The 27,355-nt window shown below is 44.8% G+C and overlaps 1 protein-coding gene across 1 annotated transcript in view; it reads left to right on the plus strand.

Annotated features, from left to right (window-relative positions):
• Positions 1–27,355, plus strand: part of RFTN1 (raftlin, lipid raft linker 1) — a 196,652-nt gene that overhangs the window by 148,089 nt on the left and 21,208 nt on the right. The window contains exon 7 of the mRNA XM_024747830.1: positions 6,725–6,840. Within this exon, the coding sequence (XP_024603598.1) occupies positions 6,725–6,840 (116 nt within the window). The remainder of the gene's footprint in view (positions 1–6,724; positions 6,841–27,355) is intronic.

The raw sequence follows: 27,355 nt of genomic DNA on the forward strand, positions 1-27,355 counted from the left end.
TTCAGCCTCTGGCAGCATCATCTCTATTCAGCCCACGTTCACAGGCCTTCCACTGTTTCCGAAATGTCCTTTGCAGCAAGTAGCGCAAACCAGAATCCAGTCCAGCAACAGGCACTGCATACGGTGACCACGTCCTTACTGCTCCTGTACCTGGAAGAGTCGTTCTTCATGACCCTGACTGCTTGAAATAAACCTGTTAACCTCTTAGAATGCCCTGTGTTCTGGATTTGTCCGGCCAGGGCCTCATAATGTTATCTTGTTTCTCCAGCCTCTGTTTCCTATAAACTGGAATTTAGTTCTAAGGCCTCGATAAATTAAGCCCTTAGGTCTAGGATACATTCCAGATGCTGTTGTGTTCCACGAGCTGTGTCACATCAGGAGACACACTGTACCTAGGAGTCTCTCCTTTCCTACCTCTTTAAAGATTAGGTTTTCCTGAAGACTCTCTCTGATGCCCCAGCTTCACGTCAATCCAAATAACATTTGGTATTCACACCACATTTTTGATGCCTGACATAAACCAGATTGCCTTGTATTTGCAAAATACACAGGTAAAAATCATGTACGTATTTTAAATAAAATACACATAGGGACACATATTTTAGGCAGACATGTTTGCAGGCCCTTGGGCAAGGGCGTCCCAGTGTCTGTCCACCGTGTACTGTATACAGGAGGCGACCAATAAAGGTTTCCGGATGCTGCACTAATGCGTAGTGCTGGGGGGAGCTGGTGTTGGCGTGTGCATCCCCAGGCCCCTGCAGACTGGGGGAGCAAGGGAGGATGAGGTTGCAGGAAGTTCACGGCCACTGCCTTGTCCGACCGCAGGCTCCAGGCACGTCGGCCTAGTGGTTGCAGGCGTAGCTTCTATTTCAGAGGAGCCGCTGAATAACATAAGGGGTAAATTTCACTTACACCATGAAATGCATCTTCTCTTCTATCCATGGCACATCTTTTAAGTAAATTTTTTCCTGCAGTATAGCACACGTACAGAAACCAAGACAGATCCTAAGGGTCCAGCTCAGTGGGTTTTCACAAGGCGAGCACACCCGTGTAACCAGCGCCAGATCAAGAAACAGAGCATCCCAGCCCCATCAGAGTCCCACTCACGACCTCACAATGCCTCTCCCCCAGGGCGACCACAGTCCTGACTGGAAGCGTCACAGGTGGGGCGTGAACTTTATGTGGGTGGAGTCTGCCCTTGTTTGGCTTCTTTCCGTTTGGCTTCTCCTTGTGAGATTCATCCACATTTTTACACGTCACTGCAGATCATTTTTTCTCGCTGCTGTATGCTGTCCCTTGTGTTGATAGATACAGCTTATCCATTTACACACATATTTTTGTTCTTTCTTTGCCCCATGCAGGAAGGCGTGGCCTCTGCACGGATTTGGCCCCAAACAGAAGCCGTAAGGCCATCTCACTGCAACCCCACTGAGATGCCACAAAACACGAGGGCAGGGAGAGCAGCCTAGTGGTCAGAGCACGCCAGCTCCATGAGGCTGGGCCCCTAGGCTGCTCATCCCCGGCTGGAGCACAGCCCCTGACACATCCTCGTGGTAGCAAAATAAAATATCTGTCACCTGTTGAAAGAGCATAGGCTTTGGAGTCACACAAACTACATTTCAGATCGAGATAGGCCCTTGTATGCGCTTGAATGTGGACAAATGGTTTCACGCCTATAGCTTCCTTCCATCTTCTCACCACTTAGAGGGAATGATAACCTTGCAGAACTTGCGGCGGGGGGTAGGCATTCAATGAGAAGCCATGAGTGTGCCTGGCAGAGGTCCTCATAGCTGGCAAGCACAGAATCAGGGCGTTTCCTCCCCATCTGGTCATCCATTCTGATAAATGACACTGAAGTTGCAGGCTGCCCCTAACTGTAACTTATTCACTGCTTCAAACAGGGACTGCAGGAAGGCAGGCAGGCCGAGAGCAGAAGTGAGGGCTGCAGAAGCAAGAGAAGCAGCAGGCCTGCTCCACTCTCGATAATGTCAGCAGTTTAGCTGTGGGGTGATGGGGGAGCTGCACACACCATTGTCCGATTGGTTGCATGCGGCTGTGCGTCCCTATAACACGGGCGATTATGGCTATGCAGTTGGTACAGGCCACTCCTGGAGCCAAGGTGGTGCCGTGAGTGCCGTGCTGGTGGGGAAAAGGGGTTTCAGGGGGCCAAGGACATCTGTTATGCCAGTGACCCCAGTGTGGGCATTTAAACCATCCTAGCTTGTAAAAGGAGAACAGTAACATTTTCTAGTGGGCCACATGCATCGACCCCTTGTGTCGATGGCGTGTGCATTTCACGCTGGACTTGGGAGAGGTGCAGCACCTAGGGTGAGCCTGAAGGGTAGCTTGCTAGATGGAGTCTTCGTGTCCCAGAGGCTGCAGGGGAAGAGCAGTTTTCTCATAGAATTTACCTCTTGGGCTAATAGGGCAAATCTCCTTTTCTCACATCCTTCTTGTAAAGCATAAGCTTGGAAAGTTAAGGTGTCCTTTTGCCAAAAGACCGGCATCAAATATTTATACAATGCCAGGGCAAATAGCTTTCTGTGCACAGTAGGGAAGCATCTTTACTTTAATAAAAAATGCAGTGATAACGGAATGTTTTCCATAGATGGAGGATGATTTAACCTTTTTGCATGGGGAGCTGCAGTCTGAGAGAGACCTATTTATACCAGCTTGGAGCACACTACAGCGAGGCTGAGCCAGGAAGGTGATGAAGAGACGGGTGGTGGATGAGGCCGTCAAAACAAGGGGTTCTTTAAAAGCCCAGCTGTCTGCTGTCTGTGGTTCATTGACTTTTTTGCTGTTACAGATGACCAAATTTTGACAGCCATTCTGAACTTGCTATGTAGTGAAGTGGGTGAATCAGCACTCTGGATTCAGAAGAGCAGAGCAGCGGGCTGAGACGCTGCAGGCAGGACTGAGTTAGGAGGATGGTAAATAAGGACCTGGGCTTGTTCCTGCTTCACGGCCCCAAGCCTGGACCACACAGCCCTCCTTCCAGGCTTGTGACTTGGAGCGAAGGAGGGGATGCCAGGCAGCGGGTAGGAAAGAAATTTGGATGGGCTGTGCTGTCTCCTTCCCCAGGTGGACCTCAACTCTATTTATATCGTGCTGAGCACTCTAATATTTAGAGCGTGTGGTAGGCGCATTGAAAGGGCTTAGAGTCTTACCAGTAAGGAGATCTGTAGGTAGAGACTTTGGAAATTGGGTATAACATATTTTTGTAGAAGCCTTGAAGAAATGTGTGCTGTGATCATGTGCTACTGAAGGATCAGTGAATATCTTCTGGTCCCAAGCATCACCAGGTCAGGACTTGGGAAAGCTTTATTCAAAGGGGTTCCGTAGGGCATCCCTACTGTGGCAGGGGCTCCAGCTGGACCTGTGTTACCCAGAACTTGATAAGTGAGGTGGACTATGGTCCGTGCTTGTCCTGGAGCCCAAAATATTTAAATGTGGTTCAGCCAGAGAGCAGTTGTGTCCTTCCTCGGTCACCTTAGTAAAATGTCTTTTAGGAGGACATTGAACAAACACTTGGGGGGAACGTTTTAGCAGAGCGGATGAGAGAGGCAAGTTTAGCACTTTTGCCAAGGCTGATTGGTAACAGACTCTCGGTATAGGAAACAAATACAAAAATGGAGCATAGCATTGATTAACCCACAGGGATCTTATTTGAAATGGAGTTTTGTCTTGTCCGTAGGAAGAATATCAGGATGAGGCTGCTGTGCTCCAGGAATTCCCCTCAGAGCTGTGGTTTGTTGAGTTGGTCAGGCCCCTCTATCATTCTGGAATAATCAGGAATATTCCCCAGGCTAAGTGAAGTACACTGGTCTCAGATTTCTTAAGTTTCAATTGGGCATTGTAACAGTCAGATATTGCCAGGATGATGCTGTGTAACAAACCACTCCAGAGCTCACTGGCTTAAAACAGTAATAATTTATTCTCTCATATTTGTAGGTTGCCTGGAGCAACTTCTTTGAGGCGGCTGGGCCCACTCTCAGGTCTATGGATCAGCTGATCTAGGCTGAGCTCCACTGGGGCAGCTCTGTTCCAACAGGCTAGCTGGGGCATGTGCTCTCAAAGTGGTGGCACAGATGTGAGATCAAGTTCAACCACGCCAGTGCTTTGCAAGCTCCTGCTTGTGTCACACCCGCTAAGATCCCACTGGCTAAGCGAGTCACATGGATAAGCCCCTGGTTGGCTTATCTCCCCACTATTGTCTTAGTCTTGAATTTCTTCTCATGATTCTGCTGCTTGTCTGGTCCTTGGTGACCCCTCATTCACTCTTCATTTCTATTCAAGCTGTGTCCTCTACCTTGAACTCTCAAACCCCGCAGATCCATATGCCTGGCTTGCAGTTAGTTCATATCTCTACTCAAAGTGGAGGGACCTACCCTGAGCACTTCTTTCAGAAACAGCCGTGCCATTGCCTCTACCTCCATGCAACACCCCACCCTGCCCCAGCCCACTTTATATTCTCATAGCATTTATACCCTGGGACATTATGTTTTCTCCCCCTGCAGGGCAGGGGAAGCTCCATGGGGGCAGGGTCTTCATTTGTCACCAGTGATCACAAGAGTACCTGGCACATAGTGGGTGCCAGGGTGCTCAGAATAGACTGAAAGGGGTAGGGTTTCTGAGTCAAAGAGGATGGACTTTTGTGTTTCAGTCTTTTGAGACATTGTTAAGTTGTTCTCTGGAAAGGTTGTACAGTTAAAATTCCCTTCAGCCCTGGAAGCTTTTTATTTATTTATTTATTTATGGCCATGTTGGGTCTTCGTTGCTGCGCACGGGCTTTCTCTAGTTGCGGCGAGCAGGGGCTACTCTTCGTTGTGGTGCACGGCTTCTCATTGCAGTGGCTTCTCTTGCTGTGGAGCCCCGGCTCTAGGCACGCGGGCTTCAGTAGTTGTGGCATGCGGGCTCAGTAGTTGTGGCTTGCGGGCTCTAGAGCACAGGCTCAGCAGTTGTGGCGCACGGGCTTAGTTGCTCCGCGGCATGTGGGATCCTCCCAGACCAGGGCTCGAACCCATGTCCCCTGCATTGGCAGGCGGGTTCTTAACCACTGCGCCACCAGGGAGGTCCTGGAAACTTTTTACATACAATAAAGAGTGTTAAACGTAGCCATTTATTTATTACTTATTTTTGTTGTTGCAAATAATTTTCTCATTCTGACGGCTTTTTGACTTGCTTGTGAGGTCTGTTGGAAGACAGAAGCTGAAGGTTGCTATATGTTTCCATCTGTCTGTCTTTTTGTGACTTCTGGAAATCACTGGCAGTTCCTGAGCTCCAGTGTGACTCAGGGGGCTTTCTGTGTTTGTCTCCCTTTCCTTCCTGATGAAGAAAAGATCACATTATTGTGTGAATTGTCCTTTATATCACTAAACATATTTTTATGTCTGTTGCCATAACAAAACACCACAGACTGGTTGGCTTGAACAATAGACATTTATTTTCTCATAGATCAGGAGGCTGGACGTCCATGATCAGGGAGTTGGCAAATTCGGTTTCTGGTGAGGCCTCCTTTCCTGACTTGCAGATGGCCACCTTCTCTGTGTCCTCCTATGGGCTTTCCTCTGTGCAAGGTTAGGGGGTTGGGGTGGGTGGTGCTCTGGTGTCTCTTCCTCTTCTTGTAAGGACATCAGTCCTGTTGGACTAGGGCCCACCCTTATGACCTCATTGAACCTTAATTACCCCTGGAAAGGATCTGTTTCCAAATGTACTCACTTTGGAGGTTAGAGTTTCAACATATGAATCAGGGGTGGGGGGTGGGGACAGAGTTCAGTCCAGCACAGTGCGACTGAGCAGTGATTTGTAGAATACTGAGCAGGAGGAATTCTCTGTCTACAACCCCCTTTCACAGACAAGAAACCAAACCCCTCAAGGGTCAGATCCCTTTTCCGATAGAGCATGGGCCCAAACCCCCTGCTTCCGAGTCCATTCGTCTGTTTCCACAGTCCCTCATCTAAGTGAATCTAGGGTATTTAGGAGCCATTAACTTAAAAAGTGCCTCCTTGAAAGTCTTCTTCAGGGGCAAGGGCCCTGTTGTGTTTTTCTTGACATCTTCATTGCCTGAGACAGTTCTGAATCATGCTATGTTTGATGTAGGTTTGTTGAATTATACGGAACTTTACCATGAACTATAGCAGTGCCCAGGGAAACGTTTTCAATGGTAAATCAGTTTGAAAAATTCTCCCTTCCCCCAAATTTCACCTCCTGACAAGAGCTGCGTGAAGTGTCCCATGTACTGCACCCACGTCACACAAATGTCGAGGAATCAACGCATCTGAACTGTGTCTGCAAGCCCAGAGCACTGCGTTGCATCTATCCCCACTTCAAAATAATTTCTCTCACCTCAATATAGTTTTCTTCTAAAAACTGTCTCTAAGTGACTGCATTCCCCCCGAATAAGTTCTCCCCAGTGCATCCTGACGTTGGAGCATGAAAAGGAAGGTAAACGCGTGAAATCAAATGGTGATTGCTAACAATGAAATTTGGGCTCATAAAATCAAGGATATTATTCAAAACTGCGAGGTAAATTAGTCTCATTCATTCTGATGGGGCTAGACTCTGTGGTTGTGTATGCCTTCTTTAATTAACATGCTGAAAAGATGTTCTGATTGGGATTATTAATGAATGCAGTGAAAATTTTTGCTGCTTGTAAGGCTTCTGCCACAGACGGTTTACAGCAACCTCCCTCCACCCCACCCCGCCTTTTCTTTTTCCACAGATTCCTTACACGGCTTGACAGATGGAGTATTCATCTTTGAAGCAGTTTCCACAGAAGATAGCAAAACCATGCAGGGCTACGATGCTATTGTAGTGGAACAATGGACGGTTCTGGACGTAAGTGTTGGGATTGGCAGTGGTGCATTTCTTGTTTGGACAGTGATTGTTTTACCCGCTCGCTCCTCTGAGCGTGGCTGCTGATGGACGTCGCTTTCCTCTGAACGACAGTTGGACCTCCATACACCCTGTGAGGACCCCTTTCGTCCTTTGGTGCCCCTCCTATGCCACCCCCAGTTGGGGGATGGGCCCCACTTTTCCCTTTCTGTAGAAAAAACACATTGTGTGTGCCGGGTAGAAAAGATTCTTCTGTCATTAATTTGAAAGCGCTAAGTGACATAAGTGAGGCAAACGCATAGTTTGTGGCCCCCATAATAATTAGAGCATCATCTTTATTGGAGCTAGACTGTACGGCCCCCTCTGACAGGGGGCCATAGAAATTTATATGCCAGAAGAAATTTATATGCATCTGCGCTCTTAACCTTCACAATAAGTCTGAGTACTGTGATTGCTCCCATTTTACAGATGAGGAAACTGAGGCACAGGGAGGTTAGAACCCTGGCCCATTAAGTGTAGAAGGCGGTCTTTGAGAAGCATTGACCTGCAAGGCCACCAGATTGCTGTGGGCAGAGGAATTCCTCAAGCTGTGTTGCGCTGGGATTTGGGAAGGGGAGAGCTGATTTCTTTCTGAGATTTGCTGGTGTGTATTTTAAAGGCATTTCTGCAACTGTTGAAACATGGACTTTATAGACCAGTCTCTTGTCCACCCAGCATCTGGCATGTTTGAAGATAGGGGACTGATTTCTGAATGCTCTCAAGTTGGCCCTAGAAGGACACAGGGTTGGCGTCGCTCCGAGGGGCCCTGCCAGACAGGGGGGTCTCTGTGCCAGAGGAGGACAGATGAGGAAGCAGCTCTTGGTGGAGAGTGTGGGGCACTGGGACCCGCCACACCCTTGTGCCCTTTGGCACTGCAGCCTGTGGCCAGTCCCCCGCCTGGAACTGGGGTGGAGCGCCCCACGGGCACCGTTGCTTAGCCTCTGAGCCTTCAGCCGTTCTGAGGAGGCCTGATGTGGGGAGCAGGGGTGCGGGGGGCAGCCTGCATCTGAGTAGGGATGGGAACTAGCTGCCTGCAAATGTGACAGAATAGAGTCCACAGAAAAACTGCAATATCAGAAACAGGAATTCCAAAATCACAGCATCCAGGGCCAGTTAGGCTGGGAGCCAGGGGTCCTGCAGGCATAAGTAGTGAGGAAGGTAAGGAGGTAGGTGATGACCTGCTTTGCCGTCAGGCTCCGCCAGTGAGTCCTGCCCGCCGTCGGTCCCAGTGAGCCTCTGCGTGCCCCTAACTGGAAATGGGGTGCAGGAAGTGAGGCTCTGTCGAAAATGCAGAGTCCAATGTGGGCAGGTCATGTCCCCCCTGGGGACCCTAAACTTCTACAACTGTAAGATGGGGCGGTCCGTTCACCCAGCCTGCCACGTGTGGTAGATGCAGGATCTCAAGGACCCCGTCCGGACAAGCTCATGCTGGCTGCCCTGCACCCACGAGCTGCAGCGCTTGGTTTGCTCTGTGACACAGGGCTGTATCAGCAAGCGATGCATGGCTGCACCAGAAAGAGGTTGAGTGATTTTGCACATGCGATCGGCCACGGGCCATGGGGACGTGTATAAAATCCCTTGCTGTCTGCACATTAAAGTGGCTGTGAAAGGCAGGCTTTGTGGTTTCCTCAATAAAGATGGTTTGATGGCAATGATCCAAAATTGCCTGAGAAAGTGGTTCTCAAAGTGTGGTCTCAGGACCGGTAGCAGCAGCACCTGGAAGTTGTTAGCGATGCAGATGCTTGGGCCCCACCCTGGACTTACTGAATGGGAAGCACTGTGGGTGGGCCCAGCCATCCGGGTTTTAACAGGCTCTCTAGGTGGTTCTGAAGCTTCCTCAGATTTAAGAACTAGTGTCTGAAAGAACGGTACAGATGCCACTTTCCCCAGATGTCTATGGTCGTGTGATATTTGATGAAAAGGGTGATAGGAAAAGCACCCCAATGATTCATCTTTCTTCAGCCTTTGAAATATTGAAATTTTAAAATGTGACCTTGATGCGTAACTGGAGGGAACGCCTACTATCTAAAAAGTCTGTGGGAGGGAATTCCCCGGTGGTCCAGTGGCTAAGACCCTGCACTCCCAGTGCAGGGGGCCCGGGTTCCATCCCTGGTTGGGGAACTAGATCCCACATGCATGCCGCAACTAAAAAGATCCCGCGTGCTGCAACTAAGACCCGGCACAGCCAAACAAATAAATATATTAGAAAATAAAATGTCTGCGGGAGGGAGATAATGGTTACAAACTCAAGTAAGGACACAGTTGTCATTTTGTGCCCCTGTCAATTTTTTAAATTGTTATTTTTTTAAATTGAAGTATAGTTGACTTACAGTGTTGTGTTAGTTTCAGGTGTACATCAAAGTGATTTCGTTTTATATATATATATATATATATATAAAGTATGTAGAATATATAAAGTATGTATATGTATATACACACATATATATATATATTCTGCATACTTTATATATTCTTTTTCATATTCTTCTCCCTTTTAGGCGACTACAGAATACTGCGTATAGGTCCCTGTGATATGTAGAATATATAAAGTATGTATATGTATATACACACATATATATATATATATTCTACATACTTTATATATTCTTTTTCATATTCTTCTCCCTTATAGGCGACTACAGAATACTGCGTATAGGTCCCTGTGCTCTACAGTAGGTCCTTGTTGGTTACTTATTTTATATATAGTAGTGTGTATATGTTAATCGCAAACTCCTAATTTATCCCTCCCCACCTTTCCCCTTTGATAACCATAAATTTGTTGTCTATGTCTGTGGGTCTATTTCAGTTTTGTATTTAAAGTTATTTATATCTTTTTTTAAGATTCTACATGTAAGTGATATCATATGATTTTGTCTTTCTCTGTCTCACTTACTATGATCATCTCTAGGTCCATCCATGTTGCCGCAAATGGCAAGGTTGTCTATGTCTGTGGGTCTATTTCAGTTTTGTATTTAGTTATTTATATCTTTTTTTAAGATTCTACGTGTAAGTGATATCATATGATATTTGTCTTTCTCTGTCTCACTTACTATGATCATCTCTAGGTCCATCCATGTTGCCGCAAATGGCATTGCGTCATTCTTTTTTATGGCCGAGTAATATTCCATTGTATATATACACCACGTCTTCTTTATCCATTCGTCCGTCGATGGATGTTCATCTTTGTTTCTCAAGGCATCCAGTAAATGCTTCCTGAATTGGGTTGAAAGCCTTTTGGTTCAAATTGAGCTTGTGTCTATCTGGAAAGCTTTTTAAAAGACACACGTCCAGGCTCTCCCCCCGAGTTTCCTATTCAGCCCTCTGTGAGAATCAATCCCTGCCTTAGAGGAGCCACGTGTATGCAGCTGTTACCAGCACAGCCCAGCAGGGTCCAGTCTGGGGCGGGGGGCTGTCTAGCTCCCTCACCTCTGTCCTCGAGACCATCTCCTTCCTCTCCTCCCCACCCTATGGCCTCTGGGGAAGGCCTTTCCTGTTCAAGCCCTGGGCAGCTCCCTCTTGGCTTGTGGTTGATCCTGCTTTTCTAGCAGCCACTTTCCTCCCAGAGCCTCCCAGGGCTCTGACCACCAAGTATCTCGGACCTGCTTTTTCTCTTTTCTCACAGTTGGGACTGACTTGTCCCTTTTCTGCCCCTTTACTCCTCTGCCTGTTAATATCCTCAAGCTCTGTGTGCAGATGTGCCAGTCTAATTCGGCCACATCTTCCTGGCTTTCCTCTCCCCCCGCACCCCAGACCACACGCACACATACAGACACACACACTTTCACAAGACAACCTACCTGGCTCTTCACACCTCTGCAGACAGTGCGGTATGTTGGAAAGAGAATGTGGATTCTCGAGTCTGGCCTGGGTAGGCATCTTGCTCTCTTGTTTCTTGCTGAGTGTATGAAAAGGAAACCACCCCCTCTTTGCTTTTCCATTTTTCAATTGTATAAATGGAGAGACGGGTAACAACCTCTCGAAGTCGATGAGAATGAAAAGAGATAACGTATTTAAAAGTTGTGAGTGTCGTACTTGGCATAGAGTAAGTCAATACTGTTTTCTTGTATCGGTCACCCAGGATCATCAATTTGAAAGATCCTCTGCCTATTGCATTGATCTTGTTCCAAAAGCACAGAGGAGGCTGGGCTAGGGAACATGTGGAGTCAAATGCAAATAATTGCATTTTTCTCAGTTGGAAACCTATGGCCTAAAATTAAAGGCAGTTGTGAATGGGATGAAAGTCCATCCATAGGGCATTTACGACAGGTATTTGGCTTATGCTCTATGAGTTTACAACCTAGAGTGTGAGCAGAAAGGGTGATTCTTTGAAATGAAAGGGGGAAGCTATGTAGACGGATAGGTGAAGAGGAAGAGAGAGGCAGAGAAAGGGACCGTCCTCTTCTCTCTGTCTGCACGTCCCTCAGCCTGACCGCGCAATGGACTTGGAGGATGCCACCAGGAGCTTGTGAGCCATAGAACCTCTCCATCCACATCCCACTCCCTGGACTGTCTTCTAGCTCACAAGTGCTTCCTGTGAAATTTGCCACCAGAACTGAACATAAGACAGCAGGGAAAGCGCTTTGAGTAGATGCGGTTGTCTTGGGAGCCGGTGGGTTAACTGAAAAAGTCAATGAAAAAGAACCAAAGAAAATCATATTCAGAGGGAAGGATTGGGAGTTTGGGATTAGCACATTGCAAACTATTTTTTTTTAAATTTCAAATACATATATAACTTTTCCAAGTCTCCAAATATTTTTTTCTGTTAGTTTCTGCTCTATAACAAACTGAATCAGCTCTACGTATACATATATCCCCATATCTCCTCCCTCTTGCGTCTCCTTCCCACCCCTCTAGGTGGTCACAAAGCACCGAGCTGATCTCCCTATGCTATGTGGCTGCTTCCCACTAGCTATCTATTTTACATTTGGTAGTGTATATATGTCCATGCCACTCTCTCACTTCATCCCAGCTTACCCTTCCCCCTCCCCGTGTCCTCAAGTCCGTTCTCTATGTCTGCATCTTTATTCCTGTCCTGCCCCTAGGTTCCTCAGAACCTTCTTTTTTGGTTTTTTTTTTTAAATTCCATACATACGTGTTAGCATATGGTATTTGTTTTTCTCTTTCTGACTTACTTCATTCTATATGAAAGGCTCTAAGTCCATCCACCTCACTACAACTCAATTTCATTTCTTTTTATGGCTGCATAATGTTCCATTGTATATATGTGCTACATCTTCTTTATATGTTTTATTGGCATATAATTGCTTGTAGTAACCTCTCATGATCCTTTGTATTTCTGCAGTGTCAGTTGTTACTTCTCCTTTTTCATTTCTAATTCTATTGATTTGATTCTTCTCTTTCTTTTTTGTGATGAGTCTGGCTAATGGATTATCAATTTTGTTTAACTTCTCAAAGAACCAGGTTTTAGTTTTATTGATCTTGGCTTTTGTTTCCTTCATTTCTTTTTCATTGATTTCTGATCTAATCTTTATGATTTCTTTCCTTCTGCTAACTTTGGGGTTTTTTTGTTCTCCTCTCTCTACTTGCTTTAGTTGTAAGGTTAGGTTGTTTATTTGAGATATTTCTTGTTTCTTGAGGTAGGATTGTATTGCTATAAACTTCCCTCTTAGAAATGCTTTTGCTGCATCCCATAGGTTTTGGGTCATCATGCTTTCATTGTCATTTGTTTCTAGGCATTTTTTGATTTCTTCAGTGATCGCTTGGTTATTAAGTAGTGTATTGTTTAACCTCCATGTTTTTGTATTTTTTTTACAGATTTTCCCCTGTAATTGATATCTAGTCTCATAGCGTTGTAGTCAGAAAAGATATTTGATACGATTTCAATTTTCTTAAATTTACCAAGGCTTGATTTGTGACCCAAGATATGATCTATCCTGGAGAATGTTCCATTAGCACTGGAGAAGAAAGTGTATTCTGTTGTTTTTGGATGGAATGTCCTATAAATATCAATTAAGTCCATCTTGTATAAAGTATCATTTAAAGGTTTTGTTTCCTTATTTATTTTCATTTTGGATGATCTGTTCTTTGGTGTAAGTGGGATGTTAAAGTCCCCCACTATGATTGTCTTACTGTTGATTTGCCATTTTATGGCTGTTAGCATTTGCCTTATGTATTGAGGTGCTCCTCAATTATGCGTGCATAAATATTTACAATTGTTGTATCTTTTTCTTGGATTGATCCCTTGATCATTATGTAGTGTCCTTCTTTGTCTCTTCTAATAGTGTTTATTTTAAAGTCTATTTTGTCTAATATGAGAATTGCTACTCCAGCTTTCTTTTGATTTCCATTTGCATGGAATAACTTTTTCCATCCCCTCACTTTCAGTCTGTATGTGTCCCTAGGTCTGAAGTGGGTCTCTTGTAGACAGCAAATATATGGGTCTTGTTTTTGTATCCATTCAGCCAGTCTGTGTCTTTTGGCTGGAGCATTTAATCCATTTACATTTAAGGTAGTTATGGATATGTATGTTCCTATTACCGTTTCCTTAATTGTTTTGGGTTTGTTATTGTAGGTCTTTTCCTTCTCTTGTGTTTCCTGCCTAGAGAAGTTCCTGTAACATTTGTTGTAAAGCTGGTTTGGTGGTGCTGAATTCTCTTAGCTTTTGCTTGTCTGTAAAGGTTTTAATTTGTCCGTCAAATCTTAATGAGATCCTTGCTGGGTAGAGTAATCTTGGTTGTAGGTTTTTCCCTTTCATCAGTTTAAATATGTCCTGCCACTCCCTTCTGGCTTGCAGAGTTTCTGCTGAAAGATCAGCTGTTAACCTTATGGGGATTCCCTTGTATGTTATTTGTTGTTTTTCCCTTGATGCTTTTAATTTTTTCTTTGTATTTAATTTTTGAAAGTTTGATCAATATGTGTCTTGGCATGTTTCCCCTTGGATTTATGCTGTATGGGATTCTCTGTGCCTCCTGGACTTGATTGAATATTTCCTTTCCCATATTAGGGAAGTTTTCAACTCTAATCTCTTCAAATATTTTCTCAGTCCCTTTCTTTTTCTCTTCTTCTTCTGGGACCCCTGTAATTCGAATGTTGGTGCATTTAATGTTGTCCCAGAGGTCTCTGAGACTGTCCTCAATTCTTTTCATTCTTTTTTCTTTATTTTGCTCTGTGGTAGTTATTTCCACTATTTTGTCTTCCAGGTCACTTATCTGTTCTTCTGCCTCAGTTATTCTGCTATTGATTCCTTCTAGAGTATTTTTAATTTCCTTTATGGTGTTGTTCATCATTGTTTGTTTGCTCTTTAGTTCTTCTTGGTCCTTGTTAAACGTTTCTTGTATTTTCTCCATTCTGTTTCCAGGATTTGGGATCATGTTTACTATCATTACTCTGAATTCTTTTCCGGGTGGACTGCCTATTTCCTCTTCATTTGTTTGGTATGGTGGGTTTTTACCCTGCTCCTTCGTCTGCTGTGTGTTTCTCTGTCTTCTCATTTTGCTTAACTTACTGTGTTTGGGGTCTCTTTTTTGCAGGCCGAAGGTTTGTAGTTTCCGTTGCTTTTGGTGCCTGCCCAGTGGCTAAGGTTGGTTCAGTGGGTTTTGTAGGCTTCCTGGTGGAGGGAACTGGTGCCTGTCTTCTGCTGGATGAGGCTGGGTCTTGTCTTTCTGGTGGGAAGGACTGCGTCCGTTGGTGTGTTTTGGGGTGTCTGTGACCTTATTATGATTTTAGGCAGCCTCTCTGCTAATGGGTGGGGTTGTGTTCCTGTCTTGCTGGTTGTTTGGCATAGGGTGTCCAGAACTGTAGCTTGCTGTTCGTTGAGTGGAGCTGGGTCATAGCATTGAGATGGAGAACTCTGGGAGAGCTTTCATCGTTTGATATTATGTGGAGCTCGGAGATCTCTGGTGGACCAATGTCCTGAACTCCGCTCTCCCACCCCAGAGGCACAGGACTGACACCCGGCCGGAGCACCAAGACCCTGTCAGCCACATGGCTCAGAAGAAAAGGGAGAAAAAATGAAGGAAAGAAAGAAAAAATAAAATAAAAATAAAGTTATTAAAATAAAAATAAATTATTAAAAATAAAAATAATTAAAAAGTAATTTAAAAAAAGAAAGAAGAGAGCAACCACTCCAAGAAACAAATCCACCAATGATAACAAGCACTAAAAACTATACAAAAAAAAAAAAGACAGACAGAACCCTAAGACAAATGGTAAAGGCAAAGCTATACAGACAAAATCACACAAAGAAGCATACACATACACACTCACAAAAAGAGAAAAAGGAAAAAAAAATATATATCTCTTAGGAAGTCTGAGGTCTTCTGCCAGCGTTCAGTAGGTGTTCTGTAGGAGTTGTTCCACGTGTAGATGTATTTCTGATGTATTTTTGGAGAGGGAGGTGATCTCCGTGTCTCACTCCTCCACCATCTTGAAGGTCTCCCTCACCACAAGTTCAGATGCAAACTATTATATATAGGATGGATAAACAACAAGGTCCTACTGTATAGCCCAGGGAACTATATTCAATATCCTGTGATAAACCATAATGGAAAAGAATATACATATGTATAACTGAGTCACTTTGCTGTACAACAGAAATTAACACAACACTGTACATCAACTATACTTCAATTACATTTTTTAAAAAGAGCAAAAAGCATATTCACATCTTACACAGTTTAATATAAAATATGTAAGTACACATCCATGTGCCAATCTTTTTGAGTTTGGGGTCTGCTGATTAGAATCCCACTTCATTCTTCTTTTATCAACCAAAGTGTGCAGTCGCTGATGGCCAGCGTTAGTGTCTGTAAAGTGTAGCAAAGGGATTTGACTGCAGAATCCTTCTGTTTTCATGATTTTTTTCCTGGTCTTTTCCAGCCCCCTCTGCCCCGCCAGACAGTGGCCACAGTTGTTATTTTTAAGCAACTGTCCTTTGTCAGGTCTCTTCAAAGCATTCTATCTAGTTTTCCTAGAAACAACTTCTTTGCACTTCCTATCCGTTTTAAATAATTTAAATTAAGACATGTAGCTGTGATCATGGGTCTAACTGACGTGAACAGGTGTGGAAGCACGGAAGACTTACCCTGGAAGTGCTCACCTGCACAGCATCCTGGGATCCGAAGGGCATCGTGAAGAGCAGCCCACTACCTGCAAGGACCTGGTCTCGCTACAGCTGGACCTGGGCTTCTGCTAGTGCAGCTGGAGACTGTATGGACTTTGGGGTCACCTGTTACAGCCTGTGAACACCCACAGTTCTCAGCCCGTGAGGCGCTGTTGTCAGGTGTTGTCTCCATCCTCCACCTGTGTGTTCAGTCTGCTGTTGAATCACCTCCCATTGGTTTCTACCCATTTTTCCAGCCTGCTGAGACATTTGTGATCATGACAGTAGCATCTTGTGTCTGGGGGAATCGTCCCAGCCCTGGCTTCTCTGAGCATTTCCTACGTAGGGTTGCTTCTGTCTGATCCAGTGTCCAACGGGTGGATGGAGGACACGGTCCTTTGGCATGCTGTGGGAATCTCTCCCTCAGGCCCTAATGTGGCCCCAGCACCGTCTGCAGAGGTTTCAGATGGCCCTGTCATTCCACCCAGCGGTCACCACCTTGTCCCTGAAGGACTCATGAGAGGCTTGGTAAGAGGCATCTCTGTAATTGGAACCCACTCTGGGGTACACTCCACCCCACCTGTCCCACAACCCTATCTAACAACTCGTATGTCCCCCTTTTTCTGCATGGACGTCCACAGCCTTCTGGGCATCAATCTTCTGTTTCCAAGGGCTCCCGACCATCCACGTAACGGTCCACACTGGGATTTGCCAGGGAGTAACGTCAATGTCTGCGGTGTCTAGAATTCACCACCTTCTGCTCCTACAAGGGAGCCAATATTTGTTCCTCTTAAACCATCTGGCATTTTTTTCATTGCCACAGTTTCTCCAAGATAATTATTTTGGTTCTGATATCATAGCCTTTAGTGCAAAAGATAGCAGGTCTCTGCCTTGTTCCTGTGGTACAGAGGATTTTCCCGTGGATGATCACTGCCATGAAAGGTCCAGGCCTGCCCTCCCAGGTGGTAACGCCACTCCTTCCAACCCAGAGCAAACCGCAGCTCAGATGAGTCTGCCAGTGGCTGGGACAACAGAATGTCTATTCTCCCAGCTTTCACTTTGGTCAAGTTCCTTGCATCTACCTTTGATAGTGACATACCAGTGTGCTGAGCACCTTTTCCTTAAAATGGAATTCTTCTCGGCTTGATGAATTTTAAATTCGTCATTTAAAAAATTGAGGTTTGCTTGGGAGGGCAGGTTGCCAACCTCTATGAAAAATTTTCAATGCCCACCCCTACGCAAGTCCACACCTCACGTCCATCTCTTTTGGAGAAACAGAGGCATGTTCACAAGAATGCTGATACCAGGACATGGTTTCAGCATTATTAGTAACAGGAAAAAGGAAACAAGGTGCACGTCCATCAGTAGCAGAAGGGTTAAATAGTGGATGGTACATCCTTACTATGCATGCAGTCATTCTGTACAGACTGACACGGAAGGAACTCCATGAAATGTTGTCCAGTGGGGAAACAAGGTGCAGAAGAACCGTGATGGTTAATTTTATGGGACAACCTGGCCAGGCTGTGGTACCCAGTTGTTTGGTCAAACACCAGTCTAGATGTTGCAGTGAAGGTGTTTTTTAGATGCGATTAACATTCAAATCAGTAGACTTTGAGCAAAGCAGATGACTAACCCTCTATAATGTGAGTGGCTCATCCAGTCAGCTGAGACATCAAGAGAGGGCCAGCCCTGCAGACACTGAACTTGCCAGCCCCCCAATCGCATGAGTCAATTCCTCCAAATCAATCCATCTATCTATCAATCTCTCTCTGTCTCTGTCTCTTTGTCGCTATCTATCTATCTGTCTAAAAATCTGTCTGTCTGTTCTCTATCCATTATGTTGGTTCTGTCTCTCAGGAGAACCCTGACCAGTACAGAGGTACCCTCACCAGTGTGATGCCATTAATGGGGAAAAAAAGTCACAGAATATTATGATGTATATTGTGTGGGAATATGTAAATGTAGGAAAAGGCCTGGAAGAGCGGCCACCAAGCTGATGATGTGACTTGTGACTTGGCATGGAAGGGTGGAAGGTAGCTTTATCTGGAATATTTTCATTTTTATGTAGAGAAATATTCATTTTACTTGGGTAATTAAAAGTTAGTTTTTAGATGATAGCTAGTTCTGTCTCCCCATAACCTTTCTTCTCTTAGGTTTTAGGTGTATTTATTTTCTCCTTGTGGAAAAGAAAGTAAAGTAGGAGTTGATTAATTCCACTTTCTGTGTCTTCCACATATTTTTTTTTCCTTATACAACTTCTTGTTTTGAACATAATTTCTTATTGAAGTATAGTTAATTTACAATGTTTCAGGTGTACAGCAAAGTGATTCAGTTATATGTATATTCTTTTTCAGAGTCTTTTCCATCATAGGTCGTTACAAGATATTGAATGTAGTTCCCTGTGCTATACAGTAGGCCCTTGATGTTTATCCATTTTACATATAGTAATGTGTATCGGCTAATCCCAAACTCTTCATTTATCCCTTCCCCACTTCCCCCTTTGGTAACCGTAAGTTTGTTTTCTACGTCTGTGGGTCTATTTCTGTTTTGTAAATAAGTTCATTTGAATCATTTTTTTAGATTCCACATATAAGTGATGTCATATGTGGTGGTCAGGGGTATCAATCAGCATGCTTTTCACTGTCAAGGCAGAGTATCCACCTGGCCGTGGCTTGAACAGTAGGGATTTGTCATCGCATCTCACCAGGCAGCAAGTCTGGAGGAAGGTGGGGGGTTGCAGCGTCATCTTTTTCAGCGGCTTGAGGACATCACCAGGGACCCGGGGACTGTCACCTTCCACATCCCGGTCCTCAGTTTGTCTGCTAGGTCTCCCCTCAGGACCCTAATCCCAGGGTGGCTGCAGAGTTCCTAAGCATCTCATGGGAACATAATGACAGTTGGAAAGAAGAGGGCGTTTCCTGCCATGTGCCCTTTTTTATTAGCAAGTAAGACCTTTCCCAGGAACTCCCAAGCAGAGTTTCCCTTCTGTCCCATTGGCTGGGTCACAGACCCACGTCACTGTCAAGATCATGGTGAGCTGGGCTGGAGAGGGTGTCAGCCAGGAAGGCAGACCTGGGCTATTGGCCTTGGCAACCAACAGTTGGCCACTGAGTGGGACAGAAAGCAGGGATGCTCCTAGAAATATTTTAAGGAAGACTAAACTTGGACTTGGTGACAGCTCAGAGAGTGGGATGACAAAGGAAGAATTTGACTTTTACTCTCTATCTGCACTCTTTTTCTTCCATAAACTCAATGGTCCTGTTTTCTCAGATTCCCATATTTCACTTCCTATGCAAAATTTAGTCATACAAGTAAGTTAAGCCTTTTAAAAATTTATTCAGCAAATAAATATTGAGTTCCTACTGTGTGTCAGCCACTGTGAAAACATGATGAATGGATTCAATCCAGGCAGGAAGGATTGATTCCTTTAACTGGGGGGAAGAAGTGCAGTCATTAAAAATGAATGCTCACCCCCTGGTCTTTCCACACCCGTAAATAACTTCTCTTCCTTGTCAGGCTTCCTGAGGGGTGGTGAGAGGCCCTAAATCACCAGGAACCTTTTAAGGCTGATGAGAGGGGAGACGCAAGTGTGTGGTCTGGTGAAGACCATGGGGCAAGGCGAATTTAGAGCCTGGCTGCAGAGGAAGAGAGAGTGAAGGAAATCATCACGCTTTCAGAATCATGGGACAAATGCATTTTTTAAACAGTATCAGGCTTTAAAACATCCAGTGCATGACAAAAAAGAGGCAACCCTCAATGTGATAAGAAGGGCTTTATCTTTAGGTTTTCCCAATGTGTTTGGGATTAGAAGGGTGGCGGATGATTCTATAAGAGTTTTAAACACACACACACAATTTATTGTCTTACAGTTTCTGGAGGTCAGAAGTCAGGGTGAGCTCAACTGGGTCCTCTCCTTTGGGTCTCATAAGGCTGAAATCAGGGCTTGGCAGGGCTGTGTTCCTTATTGGAGGCTCTGGGGGAAGAATCTGCTCCCAAGCTCATCCAGGTTGTTGACCAAATCCAGCTCCTTGTGGTTGCAGGACTGAGGTCCTTGCTTCCTTGCTGGCTGCCAGCCAAGGGCTGGTTTTGCTCCTGAGAACTGCCTGCATTCCTTCTCATGACCCCTATAATAATTTTTTAAATGCATAGACAGCCTGGGAGCCACAGGTGAGGACAGGGCAAATGGTTCTGCAAGAACTTAGTATATTAAATCAGTGAGTATAGAGGGTTGGAGGGTGTTCTTGTAGTTAAAGTGATCATTCATCACCCTTCCTTGGAATTTGTCCTTTTTAAATTCACTTGGCAAGAACTTTAGTAAGATGAAATGCAGAGGAAGGGCCTGCTTCCTTTGGAACTGCTTAAGGGGCTACACTCAGTATGACCATCTTTAATTGGATGGGGGTCTTTCTTCGTGGGCCCTGTGATGCCATCCTGTGCCTTGTCCTGTTTCACGTCATTTTCAGTGCCTCGTGTAGAGACCTAGATGATGGGGGACCTGTGGGAGGCCGTGGCGTATACTGGATGGCCGTCAAGATCCAAAGAACAGGGATGCTCTTGGGCTCCACAAAAACATTTCGGTTGGGCACGGTGTGGGTGGGGGAGGGAAGAATTGAGGGAATCGTTGAGAGCGGGGAGTGGGGAAGATTCTGGACAACCCACCCACGTCAGTGGGAACCAGAGCTGCTTTTTCTGACTCTATCTGCTTTAACATATTGGGCTTCTAAGTTAGATTACATTGATGTTTGTGGAAAGCCTCCCACTGCTTTTTAAAAAACAGAAAAGAAACAAAGCAAGAAGCCTTGAAAATTACTTATCTAATCCAGCTTCTTTTCTGAGTAGGTTTCCCTGATTTCTCAAACTCCTTCCAATCTCATTATCTACTAGTTTATCAATGTTAGGTCAAAACCAGCCCAATAAAATGTAATGGGATACATTTAAGTATAAAAAAATCAATTGTATTTAAGTGCAAAAAAATCAATAACACAGCATGGAGAATACCTGAATTGAAAGCAATTGTAATGAATTAAGTTTAATTCAGGTGAACAGTGTACCGACTACTCCTCTCCAAATACTCCAAATGCTCTGAGCTGTGACCAAGTGGGGTTTTCCAGATCACACCCTGGTTGCTTGTCCCTCCATTTGTGTTCTCTCTTGCCCTCTGCTGAGTCCCTGCTCGACATTTGAGGTGCTTGCCCTTCCTGGCCCAACTCTTTGTGACATCATCTTTGATGCTGCCGGCTGGATTTGCACTCCCTTCCTTTCAGCACTTTTGGCACCATGTTCCACCTTCCTTAGAGCTATTTCATTTTTTAAAAAATTTATTTTATTGAAGTATAGTTGATTTACAATGTTGTGTGATTTTCTACTGTACAGCAAAGTGATTCAGTTATACGTATATATGTCTACTCTTTTTCATATTCTTTTCCATTATGGTTTATCACAGGATACTGAATATAGTTCCCTGTGCTCTACGGTAGGACCTTGTTGTCTATCCATTCTATATATAATAGGTTGCATCTGCTAACCCCAAACTCCCAATCCATCCCTCCCTTCCTACCCTCTCCCCTTTGGCAACCACAAGTCTGTTGTTCTCTATGTCTGTGAGTCTATTTTTGTGTCATAGATGTTTATTTGTTTCGTAATTTAGATTCTTGTCTTTCTATGTCTGGCCTACTGCGCTTAGTATGATAATCTCTAGGTCCATCCATGGTGCTGCAAATGACATTATTTCCTTCTTTTTTATGGCTGAGTAATATTCCATTGTGTATACACACACACACACACACACACACACACACATATATATATATATATATATCACTTCTTTATCCATTCATCTGTCAGTGGACATTTAGGTTGCGTCCATGTCTTGGCAATTATTGTAAATAGTGCTGCTATGAACAGTGGGGTGCCTATATCTTTTCAAATTATAGTTTTGTTTGGATGTATGCCCAGGAGTGACATTGCTGGATCATATGGTATAGAGTTATTTAATTTTTTAATTGCTCTGTGAACTCCTCGAGTCAGGGACTAGCTGTTTCTAATGTTCATGTTCCCTGGATCCAAATTAACTCCTTTCGTGTTACAAGTTTCATCAAACACTGGTTGGGTGGATGTGAAACAACATGAGATTATTGCTATGGGTAAAAGATAACTGGCCATATTATGAAATGCACACAGGAGGTGCTTATCTTCTGTTTTCCAGTGTGATACCGGTTGACTGGGAGTCTTATGTCTACCACACTGCTGTATTTGACGAGAAACACAGACGGACTGGGGGGTGGGCAGCGATGGAGGACATGCCTGGAAATGGTTGAAAACAAGTGGGTGTGTTTATTTTGGAGGAGGAACAAACAAGGGCAATCAGGAAGCTGGTTCCATATCTTCGAAGGGCAAACCTCTGATAAAGGGGATAGACTCTGTTTTCCTTAGTTGCAAGGGGAAAACCAGGATCCTTTGGAGAGTTTTGTGGAACCATCTGGCAGTGGAAGTAGGTGGGGCACGAGGCTGTCAACTCCCAGGTATCAGGGTGATTCACATGTTCAGTTTACCATCTCTCAGGGGTGATGGAGGTGGCCTTCCTGTTCTGGGCAGGAAGCACTAGAAAAGTGCTTCCCAAACCTTGTTGATCCTCAGAATCACCTGGGGATTTGACACGAATACACATTCCCCAGCACCAGCCCTGGCAGTCAGTAGGTCTGGGGGTGGAGATTAGGGATCTGCATGTTAAAAATCCAACCAGGAGCCACTGAACAGAGAAACACCCTGATTGCTTCCAGCTTTAATAAGCTGGGATGCATGGGTCAACTATTGCTTTTAAGTCAGTGACCTCTTTGAGGCAAAATTATTAAACATCCTCTTCAGCTATGGTGGAAGGGGGGATTCACTTGGCAAATTAGACAAGAAGGCTCAGAAGCTAGTCTAATGAGGCCAAGACATCTGTTCTTAAATTTTTATAACTTTTTTTTCTTATTGCAAAAGTGATGCATGGACAGTTCCTCAAAATGTTAAGCATAGGTACCATATGACCAACCCAGTAATTTTACTCTAAGGCACATATCCAAGAGAAATAACAGTAGCATTATTCATAATATCCAAAAAGTAGAGACAATCCGAATGCCCATCAAGTGTTGAATAAATAAAATATGTACAATGGAATATTATTCATACAATGGAATATTATTCAGCAGTAAAAAGGAATGGAGTACTAATACATGCTACAACACCGATGAACCTTGAAAACATTATGTTAAAATGAAAGAAGCCAGGTACAAAAGACAACGTATTGTATGATTCCATTTATATGAAATGGGCGGGGTGATTAGGCACATCTATAGAAAGTAGATCGGTGGTTGCCTAAGGGTGAGGGTGGGGGCAAAAAGAGTGACTGCTAATGCGGACAAGAATTTGGGGGGGAGGTGATGAAAACGTTCTAAATTTGTACTTTGGTGATGGTTGCATAACTGTGAATATATTAAAAACCATTGAATTGTGTACTGTATATAAACAGGTGAATTTTTAGATATGTCCATTATTCTTAAGGTGTTTTTAAAAATTGATACATGTAATACATGTAATTGAAGACAGTACATGTAATTGAAGACAGTTTAGAAAATACAAATAAGGAAAAGAAAGCAAAAATCATCCCACTTTCATCATAACTGAGAAGACAGTCACATATTGGTGTGTATTCTAGTATGTATTCTGTCTGTATATAGACAGAAAAATATATTTGCATATATTTTTTAAAAATGGGATTATTTTGTTCACACTCTTTCTATCTCATCATTTTAAATGGCTGTAGAATATTGGTATATGAGCCATCGTATTTTAATTTATTTAATTAGTTTTCTGTTGGTAGATTTTAGATGGTTTCCATTTTTTGCTCTTGTACATCATGAATATTCTCTAGCTTTATCATTGTGCTTCATATCACATTTTGGCTTACAGGTCCATACTTTTTAAAGCTAGCTATTTTGTATCCCATGGAAACAAGTTTTACTTTTGATTTCACCTTAAAAATGCTTGATGTTGTCCAGAAGGGTACATGGGTCAAGAATGTGAGGATCATCACAAAGACATCACCCTATTTCAAATCGATTTAGGGCTTCCCTGGTGGCGCAGTGGTTGAGAGTCCGCCTGCCGATGCAGGGGACGCGGGTTCGTGCCCCGGTCCGGGAAGATCCCACATGCCGTGGAGCTGCTGGGCCCGTGAGCCATGGCCACTGAGCCTGCGCGTCCGGAGCCTGTGCTCCGCAACGGGAGAGGCCACAACAGTGAGAGGCCCGCGTACTGCAAAAAAAAAAAAAAAACAGATTTAGGCTACAAAATTGTGCAGAGTCACTCTTCCATATGAAGACAAAGTCACACTGAAAGAAGCAGGTAGACTTGTCTCTATTAAATGATAGATGTTTTTTTTCCAGTCTGTATCAGTTAGTTCTTGCTGTATAACAAACCAGTCCAAACTTCACAGCTTCAAATGACTGTTTATTGAGCTCATGATTCTTTGGATCAGCTAAGCAGTTCTTCTGCTCTGAAGCAGTTTAGCTGACCTCTCCTGGGCTTTCTCATACATCAGGTGATGGCCAGAGGATCCAGGGTTGGCCTCACTCACGTGTCTGACAGTTGGCTGGCTGTTGGCTGGGGCCAGAAGGGCCTGTGTATCTTAACATCTAGTAGGCTTGCCCAGACTTCTTCGCAGGAGGAAAGTCACAGGGTGCCTGAGAGCCCCAGTGTGCTAGCTTGCTTACTTCGTGCTTTGGTTTGTATCATATTTGTTAATATCCTACTGATTTGTTAATATCCTGTTAACAGCCAAAGAAGGTCACACAACCAAGCTCAGATTCAAGAGGTGGTGATATAGATATTATCTCCTGGTAGGACCATCTGCACCAAAGTGCAGGGGCACAGATGCAGGATGGGGATGGATTTGTGTGTGGCCAGTTTAATAATTTTACCAATCTTTGCTAAAGCATCCAGTAGCCTTAGTGGTTGGTGACCAATGTGGTTCTGCATTTAATTTTCATTCATGAATATACTTCCAACTTCCACATACAGAAAGGTCAGAAGGATGGTACCACAACATCCTGGCAGATTAACTCCCATTTTGAATGGTAAACTCACGTCTCATTAGTGTTGGATGTGATTTACAGCAATTTTGATAAGATTTTGAGCATATAAGACAGCGGTGGCAGAACCTACCCCAGAAATGCTAGGGAAGGTGCATTCATTCATTGACTCATTTTGTGCCAGACACTTCCCTAGTTGCTTGGGATTCATTGAGAGTAAGACAAACCCCTTGCTTTGTGGAGAATGCATTCCAGTGAAGGACATAGTAGTAAATAGATAAGCTAATCAGTGTTAAGAAGTGATCAGTATGATGAAGTGATAGTGCAGGGGACAGGGGGAAATAGGGGGGTTTTCTTCAAGACCCCACGTAGAGTTGGCTGATCTCACTGAGGCTGTTTTCATTTTCTTGACCTTGGTTTTCTGTTCATCAGCTCCTCCTTTGGTGGGTCACAACCCAGATGCTGATGGAAACCCAACAGTGCGTCTGTGACAGGCTCTGGTACGTCTATCTCCAGGCTGTAGTGGAGCAGGAAACCAGAGAGAGTGGAAGAACCCTGGTGACAGGGGAGCTGACAGTCAGGGGTCTGACGTGTCCTGAAGGCTGGATATTCCCGCTAGTGGTTCCCAGCACCTCGGAAGCCCTAGTCGAAGTCCCCTTACCAGGAGCAGGGTCCTCAGAGGACACACCGAGGGACTCGTGCAACATAATTTGGCTTGAGGGGGAGGGTCCACTTAGCTTCCTGGTAACCATGGCAACAAGAGGCTAACAATTGGGTCACCACCGAGAGAATATTGACCAGAGAGAATACTGACCGAACGCTGAAGTGGGACCATGGCCCCGTGAATTTACCAGATGGAGAAAGTCAGGAAGGGAAAATGTGTTGTGCTGAATGTTCTACAACGTTACTGTCTTTTCAGAGTGACTGTGCTTTGTGGCTCTGAGTGCTGCTGGGCCGCCCAGCGACAGTGGAATAACCCTTAACTTCCATTGCCGCTTCTGCTAGGATTTTGAAGCAGCCTTTGTTCAGGGACATCATCTGGGCTAACGCTTTATGATTATTGGTAAGCAGTCAGGAATCCACTGTAGTGGAAGGTGATAACTTTGATGTAGTTTTAAGTTCGAGAGTTTTTGCTGACACACGTCCCCACCCCGTCCCCACTCCAGAGTAAATCCCTTTTAATTATATACTGTGGGAAAGCTCCTTTTAAATCCTCTTTTTTCTAGGTTGTAGATACGGTGAAAAAATAAGAAAGGCTAAAACTATGATCCCTCATATTGTCTAAAGACAAAGTGACAGATCCCATTTATTCCCAGAAAGTCTAATTTCCTCTCACTCCTCAAAGCAAGCGGAAGGGACTTGGCAAGTCCCTGGATGGAGAAAATGTTTCTTGTTTAATTGTTATCAGACCAAGCTGTTTCCAAGTCTGCCTGCCGGAGAGGATGCGCTCACCCCGATGCATTCAGTGTGTGTGTGAAATGTCAGCTTCTGGAGGTTGCAAGGCTCGCGCTCTCCCACCGTGAGGTCCCGCAGAGCAGCCCACAGGATGTAACGGCTTTGAGTCGCTTAACTGCTTGCGCTCAGAACGGCAGCAGCATCTTCTCCTACTAATGGTCAGGGTCTGCCCCAGCCGTGCCCCCTTAACCGTGAAACGTCCAGCATCTTTGCCTGCAGCGTAATCTGGGAGCCCTCTACTGTCACGCACCTGGCGTGGTTCTCACTCTGTCGAGCAGGCGCCTGTCAGCAGGCAGCTCTGATGCGCGCATGCATCTCCTGTGTCTCCACCCCATAACGCCTAACCCCTCTCCCGAAGCTGTACATCCCAGGACCAAATCACCTGCCCGGCCTAGAACCTGGAAGAGTGATATCTTGCACTGCAGGTTTGGTTTTCCTGCCAGCTGGGCATGCGTGGTACTCTGGGAGAAGCCCGGACAGCATCTCGAGCGAGCACACTCTCCCCCTGCGTGGGTTTTTAATCTCTCCCTCCCAGGGTAGGCTGGTGGCAGTGTTGGGCCTCACGGTAGCTTGTCGTAAGTGAGACTTCAGGGCTGCGATGCCACGCCGGGTCACAATGTATCTGGCATGTAGGAGATGAGGGTGTGGTGTGCCAGCTTTGAGAGCGGTGAGAAATTAGAAACCCCGAGCTCCATTCAGTAGTAGCTATTACATTCTATTTCTCTCTAATCAGATGAGGTGACTTTCACTCCGATTTTCCTCCTAGAGGTTTGCTGGGTTATTTGGCTCTCCCTAGAATAATCATAATCTATCAGCTTCTGCTGTGGAATAAGGCACCCCGAAGCTTAGCGAATTGAAATAACCAGCCTTTATGGTTGTAGTGAGTGCACAGGTC

Source organism: Neophocaena asiaeorientalis, unplaced genomic scaffold (assembly GCF_003031525.2).
Source record: "Neophocaena asiaeorientalis asiaeorientalis breed wild unplaced genomic scaffold, Neophocaena_asiaeorientalis_V1.1 scaffold33, whole genome shotgun sequence".
Taxonomy (NCBI): Eukaryota; Metazoa; Chordata; class Mammalia; order Artiodactyla; family Phocoenidae; genus Neophocaena; species Neophocaena asiaeorientalis.